The 21174-nt window shown below is 35.3% G+C and overlaps 3 protein-coding genes across 4 annotated transcripts in view; 2 read left to right on the forward strand and 1 right to left on the reverse strand.

Annotated features, from left to right (window-relative positions):
- LOC136043988 (dihydroorotate dehydrogenase (quinone), mitochondrial-like) overlaps nucleotides 1-11245 on the reverse strand; it is a 33272-nt gene extending 22027 nt beyond the window's left edge. For both annotated transcript variants that reach the window (XM_065729075.1, XM_065729076.1), the window contains exons 1-2: nucleotides 11181-11245; nucleotides 392-601 (exon numbers count right to left, since the gene is read on the reverse strand). In XM_065729075.1, coding sequence (XP_065585147.1) covers nucleotides 392-601; nucleotides 11181-11195 — 225 coding nt within the window. In that variant the 5' untranslated portion in view covers nucleotides 11196-11245. The remainder of the gene's footprint in view (nucleotides 1-391; nucleotides 602-11180) is intronic.
- Nucleotides 11246-12063: 818 nt separating this feature from the next.
- On the forward strand, nucleotides 12064-12450 carry LOC136035447 (uncharacterized). Its single transcript, XM_065717258.1, has one exon. It carries the CDS (start codon nucleotides 12064-12066, stop codon nucleotides 12448-12450), a length of 387 nt encoding a protein of 128 aa, XP_065573330.1.
- Nucleotides 12451-17307: 4857 nt separating this feature from the next.
- LOC136035452 (ribonuclease H1-like) lies at nucleotides 17308-17850 on the forward strand. The gene has a single exon (XM_065717271.1). It carries the CDS (start codon nucleotides 17308-17310, stop codon nucleotides 17848-17850), a length of 543 nt encoding a protein of 180 aa, XP_065573343.1.
- Nucleotides 17851-21174: the final 3324 nt, after the last annotated feature.

A 21174-nucleotide genomic window follows, 5' to 3' on the forward strand; every position in this document is an offset into this window, starting at 1 on the left:
CTGTGAAGGCTTCGGAAAGCCTTCACAAGGAGCCTGTGAAACACATACCATATGTAGTCTATTTTAAATTATTACATGTATGGTAGGAATCTGGTATAACTGACTTGATTTTCTTTAGTGCAGAGGTGACTTGAAGTGAATCGAATCTCGAAAATCGTAAGGAATAGCCTACTCTAAGTAAAACTTCTACCGCTATAATCATAATATCTATCTATTATTTCTTTTACTTTGACTGATTTATTTTTATTTCCAAGTAAAAAAAAAAAATAATTCGAAAACTCAAAGACAGAGGAAACAGAAACAAAACAGAGAAAAGAAAAATAAGCTAATATACTTTACAGCACCAAGAAGCAAAATATTCTTATAAACAATAATCCAGATAAACACTCACAAGATTTGGGTATTCAATTGGCTTATGTTTTGAATAGATATTAGCTTTCAAGGCCCATATTCCTGCCTTGTGTGCTGTTTCAGGATCCAGTCTATGGACTAATGGTAGCAATACGTCATTTGTGAACTTTTCATTGCCATGATAAATGCAAATACCAGTAAATGTGGCAGTACCACCAACAACTAGACCGATTATGGTCTTTAACTTTTTCTAAAAAAAAACATGAATTAAACAAAATCTTTGATCATATATTCTTACTATGTATAGGCCTAACTATTTGATATTCTTTAAATAATAACAATTTGCTTCATTTATAAAAAAGATGCATATACTAAAAACAATGACCAGGGGCTATAGCCTTTAAGAGACAAACATTTTACAACATAGAAAACACAGTTCAATTAAAAACTGAATGGAATGTAACAACTGTAACAACGTAGCCGAGTGGTTGGCCTGCTAAACTTGAAATCCTTTGTCTGAGGACTTGGGTACCAATCCTAGTTTTGCTGGTAATTTGGTTAGGAATGGGGGCCAGTGGTGGGCCATTCCAAGCTTAGCTAGAGACAACCAAGCTCTATATCAGTACCTAGAAAAATCAGGGGAAGATAAACAAGATGGGTGCGTGAAAACACAAGATGCCCCCCCCCCTATGGCACTTCCTGGCTGAGGGACTACGAAACGGAGAATAACACTGCCAGTAGGGACTATGAAGCCCATTGCTGTTTTTTTCTTTTTTTATGTAATAACTGTCCACCAATATTCAGTAAATACTATCAAACAGTTCATGGTAACAAACTGTAGTAAGGAGTGGCCCGGCTCAATAGCAACTAAAACTCTAAAAACAGAGCTTTGATACCAATAGATACATGAAAAATTGGATTTTCATGCTGATTTCAGATATATAAGTTTCATCAAGTTTAAACTTACCCATCGAAAGTTACGAGCCTGAAATATGGGCCTTATTTTCGAAAAAAGGAGGAAACACCCCCCAAGAGTCATAATGAAAATCACACCATCAGATTCAGCACATCAGAGAACCCTGGTGTAGATATTTTAAGCTCCTATCTGCAAAAATGTAGAATTTTGTATTTTTTTTTCCAGAAGAAAGATCAAAGATGCCTGTTTATTTGTTTTTTGTTTTTTTTTTCCAGAGGTGATAGTATCGACCCAGCGGTTCTAGAATATCCCGAGAAGAAATTAAAAGTTATAGTGCCCTTTTTAAGAGACCAAACAATTTGAGGGTAACTAGGCCCCCTCTCACGCTCATAATTTCAAAAAAAGCTATTTATTCTAATTAAACGACTTTCGTGATTAAGGGGGTCATTCTTAAAGAATTTGAACAAAATTCGAACTTTAGTGTACAGAGCGAGGTATTGACGAGGGGGCAAATCCCCTCATATATATAAAAAAATATACGGATTTAGAAGTTTGTTATGCAAGTTAATTCGTAAGTTACATATATTTATTACTAATAAAAAACATTCGTAAACAAAATTAATAGTTCTAGTTGTCTTTTTAAGTAGCCAAAAAAATTGGAGGGCAACTAGGCCCCTTCCCCCGCCCCTTCTTCTCAAAATCGTCCAATCAAAACTTTCAGAAAGCCATTTAGCCAAAAGCCATTTAATTCAAAACTTTCAGAAATGAAATAAAAAACAAAACAAGTTTTTTAACTGAAAGTAAGGAGCAACATTAAAACCTAATTGAACAGAAATTATTCTGTGTATGAAAGGGGCTGTCTCCTCCTCAACGTCCCACTCTTTACGCTAAAGTTTGACTCTTTTTCACAACTCTACTTTTTAAAACAATAAAACACTTTAGCGTAAAGAGCGGGGCGTTGAGGAGGGGACGGCCCCTTTCAATTCGGAATAATTTCTGTTCGTCTTAAGTTTTAATGTTGCTCCTTACTTTCAGTTTAAAAAAAAATAAAGTTTTTATTTATTTAATAGACCACAAAGTAGACGGATCAGGTCGATTATAGGAGAGGAATTAACCATAATAATATTTTCAATAAGAACAATAAATAAATATTTTATACTAAATTATATTCTTATACCACATTCTAAATCACAAAAAAATATATGAGGAATTAAAGTAAAAAGATATTCTATTACCACTGACAGTGCAGAATGGTCAGCAGAAGAATATAACTTCAAAACAAGCTTAATTTCAATGTATGGAAATTAGGGCTTCAATTATAGAATTAGTATATTTGGATCTTCAAAACTAATTATTGAAAGTAAGCAGATTATTTTTTTTTTCTTAAATCTTATCTGGATTATAAAATGCTTATGACTAGTTTAGTATGGAAAAAAGGGAGAAATATTGTGCCATTATAGTAAAGTAGTTGATTGTTTTCAGCCCATGTAATGCAAAATTGTGAAAGAGATAAACCAAATCAGTTTCATAATTTAATTGATGCTTTTATAGGCTTTGACTACAAGGTTTTGCTAGTTTTTGTTCTTTGGCGGTAAGGATTTCTATGTTGTTTGGGTAGTGTAGCCAAGGAGCCTAGTATAGTATGCTAAAATGGACACATCAGTATGAATTCTAGAGATAGGAAAAAAGATAGAGGCCAGATTCTGAAAACTTTGCAGTCAGATTTTGCCATTAGCCTGGAGTCACACAAATGTTTGAATGGAAAAATAGAATAAATAGAAAAAAAAACTATTGAGAATCTGGCCTCTATGTTTTCTTACTGTTTCTATACCAGATCAAGCGGTAACAAACCATTGCCATTTACTCTATTGAATTCCTTACATAGTTCCAAACAAAAAAGAAGAAAATAAATGTGTCTTGATGATTTCTTTAAGAAAGAATGGCTCACACTCAGTTATGGACATCATTATCTTTGTTTTGGATCTTTAATATGACACCTGTTTTAGTTATTCACTAGCATGTCATTGAAATTCAGTTTGCAATATTTCATGGCACTTAAACCAGCAGCAGATCCAGTTCCAAATTTTGTATAGAGGGTATATGAACTACCAATTAGTCTTTTCACCCCTTTGACTCTCCAAAAAGTATCATTGGGATATTCAGAAATCCATTGTCCTCCTCCGTAACCAAGTTTTCTTATCTGTAAAAAACCAATCATCCCAACTAAATTTTTTAATTCTATTGATGGGTCATAGGAATTGATGGTACTTGAGTTACCTATCCTAAGCAGTTTACGACCTAAAGGCCGACTGGTACCAATACAGTTCTTCCCACTCACTCCTGTTCTCTTCTACGCTCTCCAAGACAAATGATGACTACCCCCCTTTTTTAATGACTTCATTGTGCATTAATAATCAGTAATCAATTTGTCTCTTCTTTAATATATTAATATATGCCTTAAAAATATTTTTATTCATTTGCCAAGGCAGTTTAGAATTCAGGATTGCAGTGTAGGTATTTGGAATATTAGCAATGTAGCAGAGGCGTTTAAGGGAAATAGTCTCCATACTCAGTGGCTGACAATCAAATAAGACATGCTGGATAGTTCCATTGGTTGAGAAGCAGACCCAGGATAGAGGGGGATTGATGTAGCTTCCAATTGAAACTATAACAAACTATTAAGAAGAAGGGTACCTGATTTCAGATGGTAATATAGAACTGTGTGTAATCTAGTATTAAAAGGAGATAAAATTAGTTATTGTGATTACCATTAGAGCTTTGCCTAATAATGTCTTGTGAATTGAGTTCAGAGGGAGGGCTTGGGTTTAACAAAGAAGCCTTGGCTGCCAGTAAATCAGCAGTATCATTATATTTAATGCCTACATCCAACCATAGCGTGAGGATACTGTAGCTGCATCAAACTCGGGGATGAATGAAAGTTCTTCCATGATGCCTTCTAAGACAAGGTCTTTTTAAGGTATTAAATAGAAAAAAAAAATTTTTTTTTTTTAAAGAAAGTAAGGAGCAACATTAAAACTTAAAACAAACAGAAATTACTCTGTATATGAAAGGGGCTTTTCCTCCTCAACGCCCCGGTCTTTACGCTAAAGTTTGACTCTTTCTCTTAACTCTACTTTTTAAAACAGTAAGAAACTTTAGCGCAAAGAGCGGGGCGTTGAGGAGGAAAAGCCCCTTTCACATACGGAGTAATTTCTGTTCGTTTTAAGTTTTAATGTTGCTCCTTACTTTCATTTAAAAAACTTGTTTTTTTTTCTATTTAATTTCTGGACGTTTTTGAATTAATGCATGTTTTGATCTTGGCTCTCCGCACATAAATAATTAAAACAAATTTGCATATTAATTAATTGCAATTATCGGAAGACTTTGAGAAAAAAGGAGTGAAAGAGGAGGCCAAGTTCCACTCCAATTTTTTGATTACTTAAGAAGGCAAGTAGAACTTTCAATTTTTTACAAACGTTTTCATTGGTAAAAGTTATTCGTAACTTACGAATTAATTTACGTAACGAACTTCTATATTCGTATGTTTTTATTGCGTATATGAGGGGGTTAACCCTCGTCGATGCCTCGCTCTTTATACTAAAGCTTAAATGTCCCATTTAAGCTTTAGTGACTTTGAGCTTTAAGCTTTAGAACTTAAATCACACTCTGAATCACAAAGGCCATAGAATAAATAGTTGAAATTACTAAAAATACTTTAGCGTAAAGAGTGAGGTACAACGAGGAGGTAAACCCCTCATATGCGTAATAATTTTTGTGCGTTTTAAGTTTTAATGCTGCTCCTTACTTTCAGTAGAAAAAACTTTTCATATTTATTTTTTCATTGTTTTTTCAAATAATGCTAGAAAATCCCGCGCCCCCTTCATTGAAATTCTCTTCCCCCATGAAAAGTTCCTCCATGGAAATATCCTCCCACGTAACCCCCCCCCCTCAATTCTCCCCCCTAAACCAAAAAAAATCCCCCTGAAAACATCTGTACACTTCCCAGTAACCATTACTATATGTAAACACAGGTCAAAGTTTATAACTTGCAGCCCTTCCCATGGGGACTGCAGGGGAGTAAGTCGTCCCTAAAGACATAGTTATTTGGTTTTTTGACTACGGTGAATAAAACGGCTATCTCAGAATTTTAATTCGGTGACTTTTGGGAAAAAATTAGCGTGGGAGGGGGCCTAGGTGCCCTCCAGTTTTTTGGTCACTTAAAAAGGGCACTAGAACTTTTCATTTACGTTATAATGAGCCCTCTCGCGAAATACTAGGACCACTCAGTCGATACGATCACCCTTGAAAAAAAAACAAAAAAAAACAAACAAACATGCATCCATGATCTGTCTTCTGGCAAAAAATGCGAAATTCCACTTTTTTGTAGATAGGAGCAGGAAACTTCTACAATAAGGTTCTCTGATACGCTGAATCTGATGGTGTGATTTTCGTTAAGATTGTATGAATTTTAGGAGGTGTTTCCCCTTATTTTCTAAAATGAGGCAAATATTCTCAGGCTCGTAACTTTCGATGGGTATAACTGATCTTGATGAAACTTATATATTTAAAATCAGCATTAAAATGCAATTATTTTGATGTAACTATTGGTATCAAAATTCTATTTTTTTTAGAGTTTCACTTACTATTGAGCCAGGTCTCTCCTTACTATACAGTTCATTACCACAAACTGTTTGATATTAGATTAGCAATAGAATTAAGCAGGGTTGTGTTATATCCCTCTGTATAGGAATCATTTTCAAGACTTTTTTCTAAGGAGCACAGCAAAATCTATGGGAGATCATTGAGTTAAGCAGTAAGGTAAAACTCTTCTACAATTAGATTATTCAGATCATTTTAGTGTCTTAGATAACATTTTTAGAAAAATAATGAATTCAGCATACAAGATTAGAATTCAGCATACAAGAATAGTTTTGAAACTTAATGTTAGGAAGACTAAGTGGCTTAGACTAGGAACAAATGAAGGTGATGAGGATATGTTTAATAAAAGAAGATCAATCATTTGGATAGATTTACTTACCTGGACTGAAAAATCAGTAAAGATAATGGATACAGTGAAGATGTAAAAAGTAGAATAGCTAAGGCCCAAGGTGTTTTCTTAAAATTTAAAATACTTTAAAAAAAAAGGAAACGAAGTCTGTAAACCATAACTAGAGTGTTGGAAGCTATAGGAAGACATGGTTATGAAACATGGGTGCTTCGTAATATGGTCAAGGATTTGTTAGATGTTTTCCAGGAGAATTGTCTATGGATAGTTTTGGGTACCCATTTGACTGACAGTAGGCTACACCAAACAAAAAGCTGTACGGAAAATTTCTAGGGCTATAATAGAGAAAGGTTAAGATGGCTAAGGACAGATTCTGCAGATGAACAGTGACAGTCTGCTAAAGATTATTCTTTTTCGCCACCTATCTGTGGCCAAACAAAAAGCAGGAAGACTTCAAATAGGGTGGAAGAGGTTATAAAGAAGGTTTTAAAGGAAATCAGAGCTTTTTTAGTGGGGAAAAAGTTTGAAGCTTTGAACAGATTGAGATAGAGGAGGAGCATGTGCAATTGTGCTTCAGTGAGTTGGTGGGAGTAGTATATCCACTCCTTTCATATTTATAAGGCTTAGAAAATTACATAAAAGACAGGTCTATATTTTTCTTAGCTTGGTTTCTGAAAGAATATGCTTCTTAAATTCTAAAAAGAGTATGTTTTCCTTAATTTGGTTTGTGTCTCATTTTCTTTCACTCTTGGTTTTGAAACCATAATTCTAATAACTTAAAAAGGATTTTAAGCTACAATAGAATTTGTTTTTCAAATAAATCATACAATATCATAAATCATTATAACACTTTCCTTGGGCCTTGTGTTTCCTCCATATTTATTTATGAGAGTTTTGTCTCATAACACAAAGTTTCTGTTAGTTCATCATGGCTCAGTAATCCTTGGAGGGAGAAGGACTCCAAACTTTCACCAAACTCAACTACTTTCCAAGATAGCAAAAGCACCTCATTTAAAATTTTACCATCTTGGGAAAGGAAGGGAAAATTGCTCCCCCTAAGTGATATGCCTGAGCTAATTCAGTCACATACAAGAAACAATTATTTATATATTTCAAAAGTAAGACTAAACACTAAGAAGTTGACTGTGTCATCATGGCATAAACTAGGATAGATCCTTTAAGGCTATTTAAAACTTCTTGACACTTAAAATTGAGTGACACAAAGGCTAGAAGAGAAAAGTGTAAGAAAACTGGTTTCCGACTAGCACTTTAATTAGAGAATTATCATTTTCAAAAGTTAAATGAAATACGACTTGTTTAGTAGCCTGGAAAAAATTTCTCTTGATTCTTCTTTTCTTTTAAATTCAGTGGTGTCAGTATTACAGATTAAATGTCTTTGATTTCTTCCAGCAGGCTTTAAAAGTATTCTAGATATGCTGAATGCTAAGATTGCTGCTTCTGGGGAAAAAAATGAAGTTTGAACCCATGCATTGTTCATTTTACTTGGTCTAGAGGCAACAATAGCATGTGTTATTCTTTTTGCAATTTACAGCTCTATGGTCAGATGAAGACAGCACACCTTGACCTAATTAGATAGCAAGCAAAAGCCTATCAAGGCTAGCCTCGAAAAATAGAAGGCATGGTTAAAGCTTAGGAATAGCCTATTTTATCTATTATCTCTTTAGTCAATTTTGTTTTACAAAGTGAAAAGTGAAGAGTCATGAATGATAATTAAGATGTCTGGAACCAAATAACAAAATTAGACTTATTGTTTAACATATATTGATATAAAATCCTTGTAATCTCAGCAATTTTGATTTTTCAAAGTTACAATTATAAAAGAAGACATCTTCAAATATATTTTATCTTCAGAGTAATGGAAACAATTAGTAAAAGTGTTTGAGGAAAGATAGACAAACATTGCATTTGGATGCAACTGAAGTAAAAAGTGGATTGCCCAAAGGCACAGTTCTGAGCCCAACTCTATTTGATAAATTTATAAATGATGCACCTCTAAACATCAGAAAAAATAAGCCTTTATGAGGATAGTTCGAAGTAAGTTGTTCTGTCAAAATTCCAGATATATTCAGAACCCAGATATGCAAAGCAATCCACTTTGGTAGAAAAAAAGGCCAAGACCCCAATACTCAATGGAGTCAAAAGATTTAAAAAGAATTATTTGACCTGAGGTAGAGTTAGACATGTGCATTGCCAACCAAATTAATAGTTCTGACAAGGAAACTTCCAAATTAGTTCACAGGCATACAACAAAATGCAACAAAGGCCTAAACAACACCCCTTTCTCCTCTTGGCTTGAGACAATGAGATTGCCTATACTGGTATCTTGCTACAACAGAAGAAATGTTTATGATGTTCAAGCTGCTTAGCCAAGTCTATCCAAAATATGTTTATCTTTATTAAAAAAAAGAAAGAAGAAAAAAAAGGAAAGCCATAGGCTTGGCTCAAAACAGATAAAGGGAAATCTTTAAGAGGTGTACCAATATAAGGTTGCATTTGCAAATTGTTTTACAGCCAAATTGATGAATTTGTAGACCTCATTAGACCAGGATAAAGTTTCTTCTGGGTAGGAACTTGCTATCTCAAAGAGTAGCTGAGTTGCATGAACAACAATTTTAGGAATTAATCAAAGGCTTAAAATATGCAGGGAAGCAGTTTTCAGATTACTGTCTCTACCCTTTATCTAATTATAGGGGTTAGAAGGTTGCATTGATGTCAGGTTTATACCTATTTAAATTTTGACACAATATGCTCCACCTTTATTTTGGGTCTTCAGTCTTAATTTCATTGTTTATTGTTTTCCAAATGTTATTCCTAATACTTTATCAGGATTGTAAGAAGAAATCTTTAGAATGCACCAAGCTGGAATTGAAGGCATCCTTCCAGGGAGTTGCTATTTTACACCTCTACTGTTCATTGGGGCTCTGGATTCATTCCTGAAATTTTCTTTCACCTAACTTGACAACTTTCTAAGATAGACAAAAACCCCTCATCTAGAATTTAGGTTTTTTTAGCCAGTGTAGATTTATCAAAAATTTCAATTGACAAGGAACAGTACAACAAATCCTAAAATACATACTTACATCATTCCTAAAAGCATTTCCCAAAACTACAACCTCCACCTTCCCAAATATGAAAATATTTGGTCTGAATTATATATTTCTAATGCATTTTTCTGTTTCTTGATTAATTAAACATATCATTTGGGCAATATATTTACACATTAGGGGGAGCTGGGGTAAAATATAGTGAGCCACTGTTGGGAATAATATAACTATTTTAGGATTTTCAAAATCATTTTCAGGATTTTATAGTGTTTCCTTCACAATTGCCTTAATTATGCATCGATATCACCAGGATAAGCAGTTTGGCACTCAAATAAGGAGTTAAACATTAATTGGACTACACCTTATGGTAAATTTGTAGTTGAGAAAATAATCTAGCTAGGGTGATAGTGAATATGTCATTTGATGCCTTTTGTTCATGCTGTTACATAATTCAACTGTTACTTATGGGGAAAATTAAATTTTGAGGCCTTAATATGGCCCTAAGAGTTAAAATAGTCCATATTAGCTTAGGCTAACCAACAATTTAAAAACATACATTAAAAAACAACAACTGGCTAGTAAGACAAAATTATCATTTTAGCTGATTCAAGAATGATAATTCTTATTTTGTTTAAACTTATCTGGAAAATGCATTGGCAGCAATTTTGTAAATGACCTGAAATCTCTCATAAATTACATAATTTTTGAAGGGTTTTAGGCTCTGTTTGAAATGTGTGCATATTTGTTTTCAAAATAGGCCAACATTTTAGGCTACTAGCTTATTAAGTCTAAGGAAAAAAAAACAATTGTCAGTCTTGAATCAGTTACAAATGGCAACTTTTCTTACTAAACAGTTGTTCTTTTAGAAAATTGTGTTTAAACTGTTGGTTACTATGGACTGTTTTACCTTTTAAAGTCTCATTAAGGGCTCAGAATGTTATTCCTCTAAAAAACATTATTGAACCATGAAAGAGCATAACAAAAGGAATCAATTCACAAAGGCCTATTCAAATTTCACTGTAACTAGCCTAGGTTAAGTAATGCTGTCAATTATAAATTTACCCATAGTAGCCTAATTACAAAATCATGCCTATTACTGGCAAGTAGAATGCAGTGTAATTTATGGTAGCCTACCCCTAATCAGGATTATTGTATAAGCTAACTATAGTAGGCATCTATAGTAGCATACTCAAATAAAATAGCATTTATCCTCAAATAGAATCACCCAGCCTAAAGTCAAAAGGGGTATTTGATTTGACTGTACCTACTAGCCTTTGGAAACTAGACAAATTAGTATTTAGACAGATCTAGTTCCAAAAATTGTTGAGAGGTATACAGACTATCATCCAGTTCTTTCACCTCTTTGACTCCTATATCAGAAAAACCAGCCACTGTAAGCACTATTAGCCTCCAGTCAGCAAACAATGAGTGCACACTATTATAAACATTAATACATTATTGATTGTGGGAAGTGCAGGTACCTGAGCTGCCTGTCCCAGCAGTTTGAGACCACCAGGCCACCCAGTTTCAATATGGCTGTTCCTAGCCTACTAAGTCCTGCTCTTTTATGCACAATCAGATTCTATAGGTAAATCCTCTCCTTTTCAGTTATCAATAGGCCTTTTAGAAAAATAGTCTCCTCACTCAGAGCCTGGCAATCAAATAATAGGCCCTAGGCTACATGCTGAATTGTTTCATCTGTTAAGAAGCAGACAGGGCATAAACGGGAATGATGTAGCTTCCAATTAAATAACAAGCTATTTAGAAGACGTGCACCTGATTTTAGCCGGTGATATAGAACAGTATAGACCATCACGTATTTATCTAATTTGAAATTATTAACCTTTAGAGAAGACATATCTAACAAGTAGTCACATTGGTATGCATTCAAAAAATAACGAGCGTGCAGTGTATGAGATCCTTAATTACAGAGTAAAGATATGAAATTAAAAATAATAATTGGATTGACTCGTGTTATTATATAAGCTAAGAAAGTTTACAGTAAAAGTTTAAAGACAACTATTTTTCTGCTAGAAGCTAAATGTATTTTTTAAGGATTTGGATACATTTTTCTGTCTAATTTACATAGAATAAATTCTATAATGATTGGATCTAGCACTTGTGTATAGTCCAAGTTGTTAGTATTTAAGCTCTTTTGTGAAATATCTTTGATTTCAGTACTAGTTTAGTAATTTAAATGCTCAAACATGAAACTTGATGTTCTGTTTTTTTGGTATTTTTTATAATTTAGGCCTATGCCTTTGGAGGAAGTTCCATTTTTAGCCCTAAAAGTGTAAACATGGTTTTTTTCCAAACAGTTGGGGTAAATATGTTGTAGTTCATGCTGGTTTCATACAAATAAAGTGAACATACCAATCAATTTCTTCCTTATGCTATTCACAAACATAATAGGCCTAGGCTAATTGCTTTCCTGACAAATTCAATTTTAAGCCCCTTTCAAAACTTTGAGACTAATACTGTCATTCTACATTTTTTTGGAAAGAAACATTAGTTTCAAACTTACTATTTCATTGTAGGCTAAATCCTTCTTGTGAAAGTTGTATAGGGTTAATTCACCAATATTGATTTGTCAAGATTAAGTTGTATAAAAAGAAATTCAAAACAGATCCACCATGTTTTCTTCTTTTTCTGATAAACTCTTTAAAACTGCTATTTCAACCCCTGTCCTCTCAATGGTTTAGCATAGCACACACACTTCCTTCCCAATGATACACTCACCAATCACAGTCAAAGAAGTAACCAAACAGCTTAAGGAGCTTGATGCCAACAAATCAACTGGACATAATGGTCTCAGTCCACAACTGCTGAAGGAACTAAGCCCTGCTATTTCAGTGCCCCTGGTAAAATTATTTAACTTGTTGCTAACACAAGAGAAGTTCATAAGAATTTGTAAGAAGGGTAGCAAAACTTCAGCAGCAAACTATAGACCTACCAGCCTTACCTGTGTGGCATGCAAGGTCATGGAGAGAATTGTGAATAAATGCATCATTAACCATCTTAAGGCTAACTCACTCATCAGTAGCAGCCAGCATGGTTTTGTTCTAAGAGATCAGTGGATACAAACCTTCTTGAGTCTTGTAACTGACTTGTGACTTGAGTCTTGTAACTGACCTACTAGAAAAAAGAGTACCAGTGGATATAATCCTGCTGGATCTAGACAAAGTTTGTCACAACTACCTCATTCATAGGCTATGCACCTTGTCTCTTAGTCCAAAAGTGATCAGTTGGATCAAGGATTTTCTGAGGGACAGAACACAGCAAGTGAAAGTGACCAATGAACCAAACAGTCACTCACTCTCTGATGAAGTTAAAGTCACCAGCGGGGTCCCCCAGGGCAGTGTCCTGGGCCCTACCCTGTTCAATATATATGTAAATGAGCTAGCCCTTATCACCAGTAACAAAACCACTCTCTATATAGATGATTCAGAACTCATAGGTCCTGCCAATACCCCTTCTGCCTGCCAATCCCTCCAAACTGATCTCAACCACATGTGCTCCTGGGTCAAAAGATGGTTGCTGGAATTCAATGCTGAAAAATGCAAGGTCATACACTTTGGACACAGCAACTCCCCAGCAACAATACATAATGACCCAAAACCCTGGAAGTCACCACATACTGGAGCATGTTCAGGAGGAGAGAGACCTAGGAGTTATTGTAGACTCCCAGTTGAAATTCAGCTCCCACTCACAGAAGATCTCAGCCAATGCTAGCAGAGCTAGCACATGTAATCACCAAGCTCTACAAAGGACTGGTAAGACCATGTTTGGAGGTGGGGACCATCCTGGCCACCCCTTGATTCAAAAAGGATAAGGTAGTGCTTGAGCAAATCCAACAAAGGGCCACTAAGCTGATTGCCGGTATGGAAAACAAGCCCTACAGTGAACAGCTGAAGGAACTCAACCTCCCCTCTTTAGTCTACAGGCGGAAACATGGGGATATGATCCAGGCACATAAACTCCTCTCTACCAATCAAGAAAATAAAGTCCTTATTTCACCCCAAGCTGTGATTTAAGGTAATAGCCTAGCCCTAGGCTATATAAAGAAACTAACAAAAATAGCCTAGCCTATGATAAAGTTTTTGTATTAGCCTAGCCTATAATGTATGGCAAGCATCAAGGGATTACAATTCTTTGTATTTCCTCATTTTCATTCATGTTTTTCTCTTAGTTTTTATGAGGAAAATTTAGCCTTGATGTGCATTATAGAGTAAAAGTTTCATAGTTGTTTTTTTTTTTGTTTTTTCTTGTACAACCTTCTACACCTCCAGTAGGGTAATTTCATAAAGTCCTGAGGGGGAAGTTGGAGCCAATTTTATCAAATCAAGTTTTCAATTTTCAAAGAAAATGGATATTTACAAATATTATATTTGTTAATTATATGGCTTTGGAAGTGGAGTATCTAAAGCTTTATCTTTTCTTCAATTGTTGTCATTTCCTTATTTAAGAGGTTTAGTGCCTTTCAGATATTTTGAAGTTCCTAGACTTATGTCTAAGCCTGATCCATCAGATCCCTATCTAGAGGGGAGCCATGCTAAGCCTAAGAGTAATATTGCCATATCCCCATCTCAAGTCACTAAGCCTGCAAAAAATGATAACAATAAAATTGAAAAGGCTACGGCTAGACAGCCATCAAGACCATCTACATCTAGAGATGGCACAATGATTTCTGTGGGTTCACCTCAGTGGAGGGAACCAAACTGTCAATTACCAGATGATGAGAACCATCTGGCATGGGATGACTTCCAAGTAGTTCAAAAACTCAAGAAAAAGAATAACAAAAAAAGAAAGGTTGATGGACCCAATCTTTCTGTAGCAACAGATGAGTCTACAGCTCCAACCCCCAGTTATGGATTATCCATTCCAATGTTTGCTGTTGTAATGTCACTCATCCAGAAAAATAACAGTTCAAAAGGTTCACATCTTTCTGATGACAGAAATGTTTGTGAAAAATACAAACAAAGAAGTCAGATTGTAAAAATAGCTCAGGAGAAAAGAATACCAGTACCCATAATTGCTAATGCTATGAGAAAAGAACTAAGTCCGCCTCATATAAACTTTGTCAATACACCTTCCAGGAGATCAACTCCAATCAAAGAGCTGAGAAGACAACCACAGCAGGTGTGGAAAAAATTCCTGCTACCAACTTCAGTGAGACCTACTCCCTATCAGCTAGTGAGTTTCCTATAAGTATAGCTAGCTCTTCTCTCCCCAGACTTGATCACAAAGTAGGAAGAATTCCTGCAGGTGTATCCCCCTCTCAACCCAAAAGACCTACATTCTTATCTATTAGGGGTAATGGACCTCAAAGAAGCAACATCAAACCGCCAACACCCTCAATCTTAGTTGGTAATCAACTAAGGAATTTGACAAAATTTATTTTTACTCAGGAGCTTATTCAATCATCAAATTATGACACACAAATGAAAAACAAACTATGTGAGAAAACACTAGAAAAGCACTTTCCAGAGTCATTGCTGAAAGAAGTTACAGATGAATTTAAGGAACTAATTGCTATTGTTGCAGCCAAAAATATTCAAGTTCCCCAATGATTAGAAAGCAAACCCTCCAACTAATTAACAATGTTAGTGATATAGATAAACTGATAGTGTTGCAGTAGAACACATTTTCACTTAATAATATAAAATGATGGAACTTTGCTTGTATATTAATAAAGAAAAAGTGGATATAATTTGTCTCCAAGAAACAAATTTAAATAATGTGAAAAAACTGTTGATACCAGGATACAAATGCTATCAAAAAGATAGAAATTCTGGGAGAAAAGGGGGTGGAGTGCTCATTTTTATAGCTGAGAAAATGGTTCACTATCCATTACCATTAAAGCAACATGACCATGAAATAGATGTGGTAGGAATATCAATCTCTTTAAGCTCAGGAGAAACTTTAATAATTAAATCTATGTATAACCCAAAGGGGGATACTGATATATATAATATTTTATTAACAGAAGCAGAGGGTTACAACTCCTTTATTTTTGGTGATCTAAATGCTCATAGCCCTCATTGGGAAGATATTGAACAGTCAAACCAAGCTGGGAAAAATGTTGAAAGATTGCTGTTAGAAAATAATCATATAGCAGTTCTAATACCACACAATTTGCCAACATATTATAATATAAAGAATAAAACATTTTCAACCATTGATATTCAACTAGGTCTTGCTGCTGCTGTTGACCAGGTTTCAATTAGTAGAGTAACAGATCTACAAAGTGATCATTGTGCTATTAAGACTACAATCTCTAATATGTGTCACTAAACTAAACCTGGAAAAAGGAAGTTTATCAACAAGAAAGGTAATTGGCCAATTTTCAGGCAAATCCTGCAAGAAGCCAATTATATTTTAGTTGAAGATTTTTCCCAAATTGATGATAAAGTAAAAATACTTACCAAAATTATAATGGATGCTGCTCACAAAGCAATTCCCAAGACAAGCCCCAATACTTGGGGTCCAACTGGCCATAAGAGAATTAAAAATTGGTGGAATGAACTATGCTCTACTGCAGTGGAAGCTAAAAACATAGCAAAAAAGGCATTTCAAAGACATCCATCAATGAGCACTGCAATTGAATATAAACATAGCTCAGCAAAAGTGAAAAAAACATGTTTACAGGCCAAAAGAGAGGCATGGGTAAAATTTATGACTAATGTAGATCATCACACTGCAGTATCTAACATTCACCAATATGTAAGCAAGATGAACAGCAAGAGAATGACACTTGATGATTGCAAATATGAAATAAAATACCAGGGTCAACTAGTAACTTCTGATTTTCTAAAAGCTGATATTCTTGCAAATACATTCATGAAGAAACCTCCAGACACTGCTTTGCCAAATCCACCTGTATAGCACAACATAAGAGGTTGTTAATGTTACCTTTTTCGTTATCTGAGTTAGAGACAGCTATTGAAAGATGCAACTTAAATTCAGCACCAGGATATGATGAGATGCACATCAAGTGGTTGATTGAAACACCTGACATTTTTTGAGCTAAACTCCTGGAAGTATGTAATAACGCATGGAGAGAAGGGAAATTTCCTACCCCCGGGAAAATTGCACTTATTTACCCAATCCTGAAACCTGGAAAACCACCAGAAGATCCTGCATCTTATAGACCAATATCAGTTCTCCCCACAATGGGCAAAATATTTGAGTGAATGATTTTAAGGAGATTAGAATGGTTTGCAGAAGTAAATCAAAAATACCCCAATCTCAGACAGGTTTTAGAAAACAGTCATAGTGCAATGGACAACATGACCAGAATAGAAACAGATATGACAGATGCTTTACAGGAGGACGAAGTTGGTATTGCTGTATTGTTTGATTGGACTGATGCATATGGAAATGTAAAATGCAAAAAGTTGCAAGAGATTATGCATAATAAAAATTTTCCACCTCTGGTGATACTACTTGGCATGATTCTTGATTCTCATTTAAAATGGCAACCATATTTAATGATGTTGAGAGTAAAAATTTTTAAAACGGCTAACCATCCTAAAATGACTTGCAGGATCTAAATAGGGATCTTCACCAAAGTTGATTATTGACTTTTACAAAACGTATATTTGATCTAAATTGGAATATGGCAATCAATTTCTTACAAACATTCCAGTTACTTTGTTCAATATTCTTGAAAAACTCCAAAATTCAGCCATTAGAATTGCTTTGGGGCTCCTCAAACATACTGCAGTGGTTAAGCTTAAAGAGCTTTCTGGACTACCTTCTCTGAAAGACAGGACTACTATGCACAGAAACTGCTACTTCACAAAAATTGAAACATATGGCAAAATTCATGCAGTTTTTCCTCCACTTTTGGAAATCCTGCTAATCCCCAACACCTACTATCTTCTTATAGCCATGATCTAAAAGATTACCCAAATTGGAAAAGTGAACATGTGGATAGTTACCCTTTTCCAAAATTTCCACCATGGGAAATGGTGGCTTCTGAATGTCATCTTCAGTTAGTTTTTAAGGACAAGTCACATTATTCAGATCAGTATGTCTGTCAACTCTTTGCTAATAAGATATCCTCACACTTTCCTGAACATATTCTAGCCTTCACAGGTGGTTCAGTAAAAGGATTGAGAGCAGGAGCAGGGGTGTGTATTCCTCATGTTTCTTTGAATATATCAGCAACTCTTCCATCCCACTCTTCAATTCCGTCAGCAGAGTTATTTGCTAATCGTAAGGCACTTGAAACTATGGCCACACTGAACCTTTCATCAAAGAATGTGTTAATCCTTACAGATTCAAATTCTACAATTCAATTAATAAGAAAAATAAATTATGAGGCTGCCAATTCAGATTTAAAAGTAATAAGAGATGATGTACAAAGATTAAATAAATGTGGCATTTTTGTTTGCTTCCAGCATATTCCTAGTCATAAAGGACTGATTCATAACATGACTGCTGATAGACTAGCAAATGAAGCAGTAAATATTGGCCCCCAACCAGAATCAAAACTGGGGAACCTATGAGATATTATGAAACGCCGTGGACAAATAAAGTGTCTACCATTTCTAAATTCCCCATTTCGTTCTAGAGAAGACACAGTGTCGTACTATAGACTGAAATCAGGATATCTTTTTCTGAATTCTGTCCAATTTCAATGGAATTTATATCATTCACCACTATGTAGGTGGTGTTTAACAACAGTGGAAACTCCCAAACACATATTTTTTTATTGCAATTTACTTGCACCCAATACTAATAAGATTAAGATAATTTGCAAAAAACTAAAGATTGCAGAAATGTTTGACTCCATCATTAGCTTACAACTACCTCCTAATACTGAAAGGCCAATTTATAGGGTGATGATCCAAATTATGAAATAGACAATGAAAAACGAGCTAGTTTATTAATGAAGATCTACTGTGCAGAAGAGAGCAAGAGTGAGTAGGAAGAGCCATATTGGTACCAGCTGGCCTCTTGGCCTTAAACTGCTGGGGACAGGCAGCTCAAGTACTTGTACTTCCCACAAACCAAACAGAAGGGAAGAGAAGATGAAAAAGAAGGATTGCTAATGCCATCTTGAAGTAAAAGGGGTTAAAGGACTGCATGCATTCTGTATACCCTCATACAAATTCTGGAATTGGGAAGTGAAAATGTTAGTGATAAATGAAAATTCAGCTGTATATTACTGCAATAGTGAAGATATAGCCTACTAGGCTAAGTAAATTTGACCAATTTCTTCGGATATATGAATTTTGCAGCTTATCTTAGTTTTTGCAATATTTTCAAAAACAAGGATTGGGCTGCAGGAAAAACCAATGTCTGAGAGGAAAAGTTGACCCATAGCAAATTATGCTTCTGCACACATTTTACAGTTAATTTGAGAGAACAGGTCCGTTCCAATTATGTCAATCACGTATCTAAAACTTGTGCTTATTCTTCCCATCAAATTTCATCCCAATCTCTCCACTCAAAGCGTTTTCCAAGATTTCTGTTTCCCTCCTCCAACCCCCTATGTCTCTGGATCCAATTCGAGTCGAAAATGGAGCATCTGAAGCATAATATCCTTCTATATATCAAGTTTCATTAAGATCTGATCACCCATTTGTAAGATAACAATACCCTAATTTTCATGTTTTTCAAGAATTCTGGTTTCCTCCTCCAACTCCCCCCAATATCACAGGATCTCGAGCTTTCAAGTACAAGATCCTTCTAAATATCGAATTTCAATAAGATCTGGTCACTCGTTCGTTAGTAAAGAATGCCTCATTTTTCCGGATTAACCTCCCCCGCCAATTCCACCAAAGAGAGCGGACCCAGTCTGGTTATGTCAGTCACGTATCTTAGACATGTTTTTATTCTTCCCATCCAGTTTCATCCTGATCTCTCCGCTTTAAGTATTTTCTAAGATTTCCAGTCCCCCCTGCCCAACTGCCCCCCCCCCAATGACGCTGGATCCGGTTGAGATTTAAAATGGGAGATCTGAGTTACGAGGTCCTTCTAAATTTGAAGTTTCATGAAGATCCGATCACTCCTTTGTAAGTTAAAAACAAGTCACTTTTTCTAATTTTTCAGAATTAACCCCCCTCCCCCAATGGAGTGGATCCGTTCTAATTATGTCAATCACATATCTAAGACTTCTGCTTATTTTTCTCACCAAGTTTCATCCCGATCCCTCCACTCTAAGCGTTTTCCAAGATTTTAGGTTTTCCCCTTCCAACTCCCCCCCCCCCAGTGTCACCAGATCCAGTCGGAATTCAAAATAAGAATTCTGAGGCGCGATATCCTTTCAAACATCGAATTTCATTAAGATCTGATCAACCGTTTGTAAGTTAAAAATACTTCATTTTTTCTATTTTTCCGAATTAACCGGCCCCCCACTTCCGCCCCCCCCCCAATGGTCAAATCGGGAAAACGACTATTTCTAATTTAATATGGTCCAGTCCCTGATATGCCTGTCAAATTTCATAGTCTAGCTTACCTGGAAGTGCCTAAAGTAGCAAAACCAGTACCGACAGACCAACAGACTGACAGAATTTGCGATTGCTATATGTCACTTGGTTAATACCAAGTGCCATAAAAAGTGGGAAGAGTTTCTAGGCTACCCAACACCATATAAATCTGTATAACCATTCATAAAGTATAAAATAATTAAATATTATAAAAATGAAAAAAAAAACTTTCCTGAATGATTTATCTCCGTTTGCTATTTAGGGTTAGGCTGTATTTATATTGTATATATAGACTGATGAAGATTTTAAGTTAATATATTCTGCTATCTTCATAATTTAAACAATGAGTACATCCGTTTTAGAACTGATTACCTGACTTTTCGATTAAAAAAAGAAAAGAAAGGAAGATTAAGTGTTTTTGACTAATGTTTTGCTGCCTGTCTTTTAAATTCTACCCAATTCAGATTTCGACAAGGTTACACAACAGAACAAGCGGTTGCCAGCTAAGCAGTGTAATCAATCAAGCGCTGGATGAAGTTTACAGGGTTTTAGCAATTTTCCTGATGTAATTAAAGCTTTCAACACACCAAGTCACGATCTCCTACTTCTAAAGTGTGAGTTTTGTGGCACAACAGATCCTGGACTCAGCTTTCCTTGTGCATTCTTTGCAGGGCGGCTACAGTATGTTCAAATTCACTCAAAGCGTTCATCAATCTTTCCTATCAAACAGTTCGTGGTAGCAAACTGTAGTAAGGAGCAACCCGGCTCAATAGTAACCAAAACTCTAAAAAATTGAATTTTGATATCAATAGCTACATCAAAAGAATCGCATTTTAATGCTGATTTTAAATATATAAGTTTTATCAAGTTTAGTCTTAACCATCAAAAGTTACGAGCCTGAGAAAATTTGCCTTATTTAGGAAAATAGGGGGAAACACCCCCTAAAAGTCGTAGTATCTTAACGAAAATGACACCATCAGATTCAGCGTATCAGAGAACCCTACTGTAGAAGTTTCAAGCTCCTATCTACGAAAATGTGGAATTTTGTATTTTTTGCCAGAAGACAAATCACGGGTGCATGTTTATTTGTTTGTTTTTTTTTTCCCAGGGGCCATCGTATTGACCAAGTGGTCCTAGAATGTCGCAAGAGGGCTCATTCTAACGGAAATGAAAAGTTCTAGTGCCCTTTTTAAATGACCAAAAAAATTGGAGACCATCTAGGCCCCCTCCCACGCTCATTTTTTCCCAAAGTCAACGGATCAAAATTTTGAGATAGCCATTTTTTTCAGCATAGTCGAAAACCATAATAACTATGTCTTTGGGGATGACTTACTCCCCCACAATCCCTGGGGGAGGGGCTGCAAGTTACAAACTTTGACCGGTGTTTACATATAGTAA

This window comes from Artemia franciscana, chromosome 2 (assembly GCF_032884065.1).
Source record: "Artemia franciscana chromosome 2, ASM3288406v1, whole genome shotgun sequence".
Taxonomy (NCBI): Eukaryota; Metazoa; Arthropoda; class Branchiopoda; order Anostraca; family Artemiidae; genus Artemia; species Artemia franciscana.

Excerpts from the sequence above, each read along its gene's own strand:
- LOC136035447 (XM_065717258.1), top strand. The coding sequence starts at position 12,064 with ATGATACACTCACCAATCACAGTCAAAGAAGTAACCAAACAGCTTAAG.
- LOC136035452 (XM_065717271.1), top strand. The coding sequence starts at position 17,308 with ATGGTGGCTTCTGAATGTCATCTTCAGTTAGTTTTTAAGGACAAGTCA.